Source organism: Barbatula barbatula (assembly GCF_947034865.1).
Source record: "Barbatula barbatula genome assembly, chromosome: 10".
NCBI classification, from domain to species: Eukaryota; Metazoa; Chordata; class Actinopteri; order Cypriniformes; family Nemacheilidae; genus Barbatula; species Barbatula barbatula.
Window position 1 is genome coordinate 12,850,336 of NC_136773.1, and position 11,471 is coordinate 12,861,806.

Sequence of the window (11,471 nt, forward strand, 5' to 3'; positions counted from 1 at the left end):
ACCGTTTTTTTTCTGTAAAAATAAATTTATTTTTTTCAGTGTAGGCTAAGCTTGCTTTTATCAACAAAAACACGTGATGCAATACAAACACGACAACCATATCGTGTGGACATTTATATACACAGGCTGCTTATTTAGCTGCATTTTTACTTTTGCCTTGCGTGAGGAAAAATTAGCTTGTTCTGTAGCCTACTTTAGAAACGATCACGATCTATAAGATTCACTTGAGAAGTGGACTGTGGGTGTCTTTGGAATCGATCACGCCATAAAATCGCCAGATTGCAACACTAAACAGCAGAGTACTTGATGCGTTCTCAATTAAATACACGGTACTATTCCGAGGAAATATCCACGGATACCCGCGGACGCGGATTGCTTCTGGCCCTGGCGATAGACGATTCCTTAGAATATAGTTGGCTGTTTCCCTAAATATGTTGCAAATTAATATAACAAACGTGCATTGCGCATTTCTTAGTGCAAAAGAGCTTACAATGTTCCCAACATCAGGTTCAGGCTTTACCTCGCTCCAGAGAGAGTTTATGATGTGCGGTTTTAACGTTTTCAACGCACGATATAGCTTGCAATGCACGCTGCTCTGGCTTTTCCTCGCGCCAGAGCGAGTTTATAAATAAACAGAGTCTTTATAAAAAAATAGGAAAGATTATTGTGATTGCAGTGTGTCTTTAACCCGTGACAGCCACCACAAGTTTGTTCTCCATCATTGCAGTCTCAGGACATTTCAAGCAACTGTGAAAGGCCTGTCTCTTCATTCGATTGGACAATAAATAAACAGAGCGACACGCTTCATAATCTAAAACCACACCAACCAGAGGTAAACAATTCAACCCGCTCCACTGACTTTGTATTGGGAAAGCCTCATTCTTGTCATTTCTGACTTATAACAACGAAAAACTGCTATACAGTAAACAAGATAAAAACCCAGAACTACATTGTTGTGGAATTTTCTTATTCCTTAATCTAGGTTGAGTCCATTTTGACAAACGCAATACACAGAGAGGTGAGGTTACTTTGCAAAGTATTTTATTGTCGTTTAATCTGCATCATAAGCAATGAGATGGTGCAGAGAAAAGGCGCTCTTTCCTCCTGCACACAGAGTATATATATGATTAAAACGTGACACCCCCCCCCCTTGCCCCCCAGCAAGAATCCTGAGCTGGTTTACGAGAAGTGATGCCCGTTATTCCAAACAGAACATATTGGCCCCTGCTCCAGGGCAAAGGCAGAGTGGTATGACGGGTATAGAGAAAAACATGATAACATTTTAAAGAAACATAGATAAACACTTCATAAACATAGACAGACACATCAAGAAGCGAGATTAGAAAATGTCCATTGCAACATTTAATCTGTTGACCCCCAATACCGATTGTTTAAGGACACAAAAGTAGAGCGTAACGTCATAGTGTCTTGTTACGGGAAAAAAGGACTGTCACAGGAAAGCCGTTAAAGAGGGATTTTATGAATCACATAGTGCAAATCTGTGACATAATCATTAAAGTAAAAAATGAGGAACACGTGTGATGATTGAGCATGTGTCGGCCAAAAACAAAACAAATAAAATAATAAATAAAACACAACCAAGACAGAATGTAAAATCACATTTCTTTATAATGATTAGACCTAGTTAGTGCTGACATGTAATAATGACTAATATACTAACTGTAACACCATGTCTGCAATATCTAAACTATTGATTACATTTTAATGTAAGCATACATTTTATTAGAAGTTATGATAGCGTCTAATGTTTAAACAGTGAATGCCTATTGCCAAAACAGCAAGGAGCAGCTGCTTTAATCTCTAGAGGGCATGTTACATTAATATATTAATCATTCATCTTTATAAAGTAGAAAATGATTGGTACACAAACATCTTTTATGAACCTGCATGACTTTGCTCATGCTTTACCCTGTGAGGTCATACATATTAACACTATATAAAAACAGCCATTACAGAATCGAGTCCATTGCATTTTGCAGCTGCAGATGAACTCAATCTTTGGTATGCATTTGTTTCTATACACACTCCTGCATTTCTATCACCTTAAGGCAGAGGACACTCTTTGCCGAATGATGGGAGACCCTAACTACCCGCTGCTGTCTATGGATGGAGACATAACTATTGGAGCAGTTTTGCCAGTCCACACTAAAGAAACATTGCCTTCATTTGAGTTTACACAGAAACCTAAACCTCTGTTATGCTCCAGGTTTGTTATACTGGAAATTATTCACAAAATGTAGAGGAGATAATGTTTTAAAAATTTTCTGTTTTAACCCGATGTTTTAATGTTTTTACAGTTTGAGTGTGAGAGATTTCAGACTGGTTCAAATAATACTTTTTGCAATTGAGGAGATTAACAAAAATGAAACTTTGCTCCCAAATATTTCTATTGGCTATAAAATATATGATACATGTGGTTCAAGGCTGTCTTCTATGAGTGCAATTATGGCAGTGATGAATGGACAAGAGTTTGCAGCAGGTCAAATATGCATTGGACAGTCTCCTATACATGCTATCATTGGAGAAACAGAGTCTGCCACCACAGTGATTTTGTCCAGAACGACAGGACCCTTTAAAGTTCCAGTGGTAAGAGGCAATAACTGCAAAAGTTTAATTAAATACCGGACTGATGTTTTACTATTTCCAGTGTTTTCATTTTCAGATAAGTCACTCAGCTTCATGTGAATGTCTCAGTAATAGGAAAGAGTACCCCTCATTCTTCAGGACTATTGCTAGTGATTATCATCAGAGCAGAGCACTTGCACTCATGGTAAAACATTTTGGTTGGTCTTGGGTTGGAGCTGTGAACAGTGATAATGACTATGGAAACAATGGAATGGAAATTTTTCTAAATGCAGCCCAGAGGGAGGGGATTTGCATAGAGTATTCTGTCAAATTCTATAGAACAGAGCCTGAAAAACTCATTAAAGTGGTAAACACAATGAAGCAAGGCACAGCAAAAGTGATTGTTGCATTTGTTTCATTTATTGAGATGGGATTACTAATTGATCAGCTAACTATCCAGAACATTACAGGCCTCCAAATGATTGGAGTGTTTGGATGGTCTACTGCAAAGAATTACATCACTCCAAACACGTTTCGTGTAATGAAAGGTTCACTGGGGTTTGCAGTGAGAAACAAATACATTGAAGGGTTTTCAGATTATGTTATTAAATCATTCTGGGACACAGCTTTACCATGCTTACAGAGATATGGGAATTCATATCAAGCTGATTTAAATTGCAGCCGATATCAAGATGTGCTTGTACTGAGAAATTACAATGAAGATGTTCCTGAACATAGATATTTAAGTAATGTCTACAAAGCAGTTTATGCTGTGGCTTATGCTCTACACAGTCTACTCAAGTGCAAAGAACATGAAGTTTGTGCAAAGGCCCTGACAATACAACCACAGCAGGTAAACAAACAGCAAATGTTTGGGAGAGGAAGACATCCCCATTTTATTTGTGTTAAATAACCACAATTATATTTTCCAATTCTGTCTTTTAAGGTAGTTGAGGCTCTTAAAAAAGTCAATTTCACAGTAAAGTTTGGAGATCGTGTGTGGTTTGACAGCACTGGTGCTGTAATAGCCCAGTATGAAATTGTGAACTGGCAGCAGGACTCTGATGGATCATTCCAGTTTAAAGTAGTGGGTTACTATGATGCCTCACTGCCCCCTGACCAGCGCTTTGTGCTTAACACTGAAAACATCATCTGGGCTACAGGACAGCTGCAGGTAAATGACAATAACCTGATTGTCTTACAGAGTTTGTTTAAACTGGCAAAATATATTACACAAAGTTAAAATAAGAAAATCATTTAATTTCATTAACAATGTTGTTCATTTGTCTTTCATGTAGAAGCCAAGGTCTGTGTGCAGTGAGAGTTGTCCTCCAGGCACTAGGAAGGCTGTACAGAAAGGAAGACCTGTCTGCTGTTATGACTGTATTCAATGTGCAGATGGAGAAATGAGTAATGAGACAGGTAAACTTCAGACCAAGTCAAAGATTCAAGGAACACTGGTTAGTTGTTCTTTTTGTGTTTTCCTTCTACTGTTCAGGATGCAGTTTCCTATCAATGGAGTTGATGCTTTTTTCCCCTTTGTCTCTAACTATATTGATCACAACTTTCTTTCCAGATTCAAATAACTGCATGCAGTGTCCAGAGGAATTCTGGTCTAATGCTGAGAAAAACAAATGTGTGTTAAAGGCTGTAGAGTTTCTGTCATTCACAGAAGTTATGGGTATAGTGCTGGTCTTTTTCTCACTGTTTGGAGTAGGAATAACTGTACTGGTCACAGTTCTGTTTTACAGTAAGAAGGACACCCCTATAGTAAAAGCCAACAACTCAGAGCTGAGCTTCCTGCTGCTCTTCTCATTGTCTCTGTGTTTTCTATGTTCACTTACTTTCATTGGTCGCCCCACTGAGTGGTCCTGTATGTTACGTCACACAGCGTTTGGGATCACTTTTGTCCTCTGTATCTCTTGTGTTCTGGGGAAAACATTAGTTGTGTTAATGGCCTTCAAGGCCACACTTCCAGGAAGTAATGTCATGAAATGGTTTGGGCCTCTTCAACAGAGACTCAGTGTTCTTGCCTTTACACTTATACAGATTCTTATCTGTGTGCTTTGGCTAACAATATCTCCTCCTTTTCCCTATAAAAATATGAAATACTATAAAGAGAAGATCATTCTTGAGTGCAGTCTGGGTTCTACTGTTGGTTTCTGGGCTGTACTGGGTTATATTGGTCTACTTGCTGTCTTGTGCTTCATTCTGGCTTTTCTGGCTCGGACGCTACCTGATAACTTCAATGAAGCTAAATTCATCACATTCAGTATGCTCATATTCTGTGCTGTGTGGATCACATTTATTCCAGCTTATGTCAGTTCTCCTGGAAAATTAACTGTAGCTGTGGAGATATTTGCCATTTTAGCATCAAGCTTTGGTTTATTATTCTGCATATTTGCACCTAAATGTTACGTTATCTTGTTTAAACCTGAACAAAATACAAAGCAACATTTGATGGCAAAAACACAATCTAAATCATATTAAAGTTAATTAAAATATAAAGTCACTTCATTTATTTATATTTTATAACAGTTACAACAGTTAACAAATAAGTGTTTTGCCTTTTGGCTAATACTAGCTTAAGTTTTCCATTCAAATATCTGAACACATGCAGAACACTTTTGAATCCATGCATAATTCAGCCTGAAGGTGGCACTCTAATGTTGATCGGCAGGCTCTATGATCCCACATATATATATATATACACCGCACAGGAAACTCAAATGTTTACAGGCTATTCGTTTTTTGGTTTTAATATTTTTGTAAGTATATTTAGGTTATTATTTTGTAAATGTTTTGGTGTCTAGAGTGTAGGTATTTTGTATATTACTATTTATTAACAAAGTTTTTACAAAAGCACATTCAAACTGATAGATTTAAACTCCCCCTAATGTGATGCCGACTGCATTTTCATTAACCTCAGAGATCACGTGTGAAAACCTTTTAATTTGAAAGCTTTACCAATGCATTTCATTTAAATTAACACGGTTTTATACTATATTCATATTTTTTTGCTAGAGTAATACCATACCTGTGTAGTTAAACTGTACAAAAGTCGTAATCGATTTGAAAAATAAATTTCTACACCTTTACTAAAATAAACACCCTCATTATTCAACTCAATATTATTGGCCTCGAGATCTTCTACCACTTGGTATGTTCACAATATAATAATCTTCTGAACTGATGCAGACTGATGCCTTATACCCAGCTAGCCAAAATACGTGACTATTACATAACGTCAATGGGGGCGGTCGAGGGCTAATGGTAAGAGAGTCGGACTCATGACCATAATTTTGCCGGCTCGATTCTCAGGGCTGGCAGGTAACGACTGAGTTACGACATTTTAATGTACAAAACCAACCTGTATAAGATGGGTGTCATTGTGGAATAGCTCCCTTAAATATTATCTATTACATGCTGAGCTAACTGCTGCAACAGCTAAGGAGGATCCCTTGCACTTTTGCAAAGCAGTGCATCATAACTTCTGTTTTGCAAAAAACAAAGAACTTCCGTTTTGCCGACACATAAGAATTTACCAACAGTGACTGAAAATATGAGTGGTCAAGACATTGGTAAGAATATTATTGTGTTTAGTATCAGGCATGTTAATATTTCGTAACGTTATTAACTGACAGAACACTTATTCGAGTACTTATCCTAGCACCTTCGCCTACGCCAAAAAAACCCACTTACCTTCATAATCAAACTAGTACTGTTCAACAGAGAATTTAGATCCTTTATCTAGCTTTTGATCTTATCATTAGCAACATGTCATCTAGCCGTGTTTGTGGTAGCTATGCAAGGGGGTAAACTCCATTCTGAGGTGCTAGCAGAAGTAATGATACACTGCTTTGCGGCAGAAGGAAGATGCGTGACGTCATGTGAAAAGGGCCTATAGCAGTAACGTAAATGAATAACATGATTTCACCTGCAGCTGACTGGACAGATGTGACCCATATGTCACATCTCTCCAATCACTGGCTTATTGTTTTGTTATATTTCTTATGGCGTCAATGACACATTTGAACACGTAAAAGGTTGCGGTGGAAAGTAACAATGTTGCAAACTGCATTGAACTTACACTCTGATAGAATGCTATTTGCAGTCACACGTAAGCTTCAGTTTTGTCCACAAATACAACTTGTCAATGATAAATGCGTAAATTGCCCCACACTTCGATACTATCTTGCATTGGCGATCCACATCTGGGAGATCTACGACTATAGAGTACAAGGTCTGAATCTGAACTGATTTCATATCTAGTGCACTATGGATCATTTACTGTGGGAAAGTAAATGTGCAAACAGTGGCTGATATGATAGATGAAGTGGGTGTTACTCTGCTATTGAACACTTACATCTTCTAAATATGGATTTGGTAAGTGCTTTGGAGCATATTAGTTTAAGCTATTGATTTCCTTTAAGCCAAGATAGCCAAGATATAAAAAGATAGGAAAGATTATTGTGATTGCAGTGTGTCTTTAACCCGTGACAGCCACCACAAGTTTGTTCTCCATCAATGCAGTCTCAGGACATTTCAAGCAACTGTAAAAGGCCTGCCTCTTCATTCGATTGGACAATAAATAAACAGAGCGACATGCTTCATAATCTAAAACCACACCAACCAGAGGTAAACAATTCAACCCGCTCCACTGACATTGTATTGGGAAAGCCTCATTCTTGTCATTTCTGACTTATAACAACTAAAAACTGCTATATGACAGGGTATACAGTAAACAAGATAAAAACCCAGAACTACATTTAAGCTGTTGACCCCCCAAATACAGATTGTTTAAGGACACAAAAGTAGAGCGTAACGTCATAGTGTCTTGTTACGGGAAAAAAGGACTGTCACAGGAAAGCCATTAAAGAGAGAGATTATGAATCATAGCAGAAAAAGGGAACTCCAGGCTGTAGAACATTCTAAATATGTTCTTGCGTGTTCAAAATTGGAGGGAGGCCAGTCAAAGTAAATCTTGAAGTTTATTGATCAGAAGATTAAAAAATACAGCCGGGTTGCCTCAGACAGAATGTCTCACAGAAAAACAACAACCCGGAAAACGGTTTCACAACATATTTATAGTATTTGTCGTTGAATCTCTTCTTGCTGTTGGGTGCGGTGCTGCCTGGTATTTGTCCAATCAGCTCTTAGTCCATCGTTCTCAGAGTTTCTGCAAAACATCAAATGACAACCCACACACCCCAATTCTGCCCAGCAACAACATTTTTAAGAAGTCAGTCAATGTAATGTGTGTGTGTGTGTACATTTTCTCCTTTTTTGGCTTTACATTTATCTCTTCAGTTGCATGCATATATTCTGAGACTTCAGCTGTCACCTGCTACTTCGTCTTTTGCATGCTCTCGACACCCACGCACCCACCACTTCCTCCCGAAGTACACTCAATATCAACTCTTAAGTTTTGCTTGATTTCACTCTCATACTAGTTATATTTTCAAGTATTAATAAGAAAACATATCAAATGTAATAGCACTTCTAAAACACATTAAAATATTCTTCAAGGCACACAGCAGTGAACAAAAAGTAATCAAACTCCAGAAACTGGTCGTGCCAGCACCAGTAGCCGCAACATGGTGGGCAGAGGAAATTTCATCGTACTAACCAAAAATTCCAAGTAGCTTTCTCTCGGTACAGCCTCACCGTGACGAGATGCGCGGTTTAAGAGTTGGATGGTGACTCCTAGTGATGTTACATCTGACACCGACGCTCCGAAGCTTGCTTCAAACTTGAACGGACCTTGCAATGAACCACTGCTTCGGAGCTTGTATCATTACATCACTAGTCACGTGAAAATGACTTCTGAAGCGAAAACAGACTGCTTTTACAGCCCAATCCAGTGTTGACAGGTTTGAAACCTGGCGGCTGTATTTCTTATAAAAGTGAAGCCAAACCATGGCAACACCGTGGGTTGTAGTAGTCGGTGTTTGGATTGGCGTTATTGTTGAGGAGAGTGGATTGAGTTTATTTCAGTGTTGCGATGGAGCCAGCGAGAAAGAGATGTCGTTCTCAACGCTTTCACACATGATACTGCCATGCTAAAAAAAACCTATAGAAACCATTACAGAAATTCTATTGGATTTTATGTTTTTATGGGAATTTTATTGGATGTAATGGGAATTATAGTGGTCTCTGTGGGTCTCTACTGATATGCGTTGGGTTCTATTGGTGGGGGCATTAAATCCTAACGGAATATGTCCCAAACACACTACAAAAAATAATTCTGTAGTGGTTTAAATGGTAAAAGCCAATGGTTCCTATTGGTATTTTAATAGAAACCATTAGAATTTCTGTGATGGTTTCCAACTTTTTTTTAAGATGGTCTGATCTTCTGTCCTTGTCTAAAGAAAGAGTTACACACACACACACACACACACACATACACACACATCATGCATAATGTTTTATTATCAAGGTGAACACATGAAATTCATCTGTAAAATTCACCTACGTAAATGAGTTTCACAGCACTAACACAGTTTCAGCTTTGATCGCCTCGGTAAACACGTAATAAACGCGGCGTTAACATATAAGCCTACTTGCATTTTATGGTTGACAGCTTTGTTGCATGACATTTACTAATTAATTTCTATCTGAATGAAGCTTTGAGTAATGAACCATTTTTGACACAATTGTATCAGAAAGCAATAATGCTTCGAAACGCTTCTTTTGGCCATCACTAGTGAATCTTGGGTACATCACAAACCGTACACTGATGAGACCAGGGGCCTGTACCATGAAGCTGGTTTAGGTGGCTAGCCAGCTATGTTTCAGTTTAGTTTGTGCCAACCCTGGGTTTTAGGTACCATGAGAGTAGCTAGGCTTTAATCGGTGTTCGTCGCCATGGTATCTTACGCTGCACGGCTAACCTGCTCCGGAGCAGGCTATGTTATGAATTCGAGATCTCAGACTGAAGTTTGACCAATCAGCTGTGAGCAAAGAAACATATGGGTGACGTAACTGACTCACAGTGCGTTTTAGTATGGCTATTTATTTTTATACTGTTTAATAAAATAAAAATACTAATATATAAATATATATTACAAATATAAAATCAAATTTTGGTTACTATATAGGTAAAACCTGAAAATCTTTTCCTTACACTCACATGAAATTCAATTTACTTACTTATATTCCACTTTTATTGTATCACATGTATTTGCATTGCATTTTGTTACATTCTTGTCTGTGGTGCAGAACATCTAGAAACACTTTCAGTTTCACTGTATTAGGACATTTTTATTTGTCCACTAAACTAAACAGCTACAGCAAGACACAGACAAACCAATACATTGACAGGTGACATCACATATCTTTTATCGCTATTTTAATCCTTTTTTTATTAATCTACATTAGCACTGTTATGCATGTTATTGTGGCACATACATACTTTTCTGTGTATTATTTTGATTATTGATAAAGACGGTTTTATTATTTTAAGGGATTTGCAGCATCATACATTTTCATTTTACTGTGTTTTCATTGTAACGTAGTTTTTATTAAGGCTTCAATGAAATGACCTACCCTGGTTAATGGCGCAAAGTCTATTAAAGGTAGAGGCTTATGCATTCTGTTGTAAAAGCAGGCCGTTTAATTAAGTGTAATTCTTATATTTTCTTCCGCTTCTCTGTGTTGCAGAACACACCGCTATTTTATAATTCTGAGCTCCGTTGTCTTTCTGCAAAAAAAAAACTCGTTTTTTTTCTGCAGAGCATATCAGACTGAAAGGAGACCAACATGCAACCAGTCCGCGTTATTTTTGGGGCAACTTGTTTGACATGCACCATCAGTACACTGTGCATGTTTCATTGATTTTAAACACATAAGATGTCAGAGTTTACAATGCAGAAGCGGTGTGGTGTCATTTGCCTGTCAAATTAGCCGTTTACAGCTTTAACAAATTTGTACAGAAGTTCAGAAATATATGTCAATGAACTTTATTTGCACGCGACTCCTCTCATGTGTACTCGGAAGAGAAATGATGAAGCAAGTAAGGTTACCTTTCTTGCTTCTGCTGCCTGAATGGATGTTTTTTGACCGCACGCAGGTTAAAATGGCAATATGCGGGAGCTTCAATGAACATTTGTTGTAATATTTCTGTACCCATGCCTTACATAAAAAAAGTTGCCCGCAAGGACACGGACCCCTTGTAGTTCCACCGAGGACCCCGCGGATCCTGTTTGCCCTACAGCACTACAGTAAATGTGTGTACTATATAGTCGTTTAACTTGCGCATTAACGCAATCAGCAGTGTTTCTGAAACACTTCTCTCTTGCGTAGACAGCAGAAACATATCAGTCCATGGCTGAAATTCATTTTTGTGTTCATATTGTGGAAATCGATTGGTTTTGCCATGCTGGTGTCACTCGTTCATGTGCGCGCTTGCAAACTAATCTTAGCTTCAGGATCAAAGCTTGAGTTGACAAAGAAACTCCATGAGCTGCTTCATGGTACCAACAAAGCTTGATCACCTTGGTTTGGTTTTGTCAACCCGAAACTAATCCAATTACCCTCAGTTTGTTCAGCTACATTCATGGTACAGGCCCCAGTACTCCATGAGATTAGCCTCATAGTAAAAACATTGTCTCAACTAGTGAATGGAAGAGAGATGCTTAAATAAGGCAAACAGAAATGTGTGACAGGTGTGGGTAATAATCAGGAATCAGGTGAGAATGGAGTAAAGAGAAAAATGAGGAACACGTGTGATGATTGAGCATGTGTCGGCCAAAAACAAAACAAATAAAATAATAAATAAAACACAACCAAGACAGAATGTAAAATCACATTTCTTTATAATGATTAGACCTAGTTAGTGCTGACATGTAATAATGACTAATATACTAACTGTAACACCATGTCTG

The 11,471-nt window shown here is 38.0% G+C and overlaps 1 protein-coding gene and 1 long non-coding RNA gene across 2 annotated transcripts; one reads left to right on the forward strand and one right to left on the reverse strand.

The window, feature by feature from the left end:
- Window positions 1-1,877: 1,877 nt before the first annotated feature.
- Window positions 1,878-6,414, forward strand: LOC306899771 (extracellular calcium-sensing receptor-like). The gene is made up of 6 exons (XM_079466242.1): window positions 1,878-2,227; window positions 2,319-2,607; window positions 2,684-3,439; window positions 3,533-3,760; window positions 3,885-4,008; window positions 4,163-6,414. The coding sequence occupies exons 1-6, from the start codon at window positions 2,007-2,009 to the stop codon at window positions 5,074-5,076; spliced, it is 2,532 nt and encodes an 843-aa protein (XP_079322368.1). The 5' UTR covers window positions 1,878-2,006; the 3' UTR covers window positions 5,077-6,414.
- On the reverse strand, window positions 2,986-6,416 carry LOC306899772. The gene is made up of 3 exons (XR_013787224.1): window positions 6,289-6,416; window positions 4,431-4,515; window positions 2,986-4,207 (listed from the first exon to the last, which is right to left on the reverse strand). It is a non-coding gene; the product is annotated as an uncharacterized lncRNA (long non-coding RNA).
- Window positions 6,417-11,471: the final 5,055 nt, after the last annotated feature.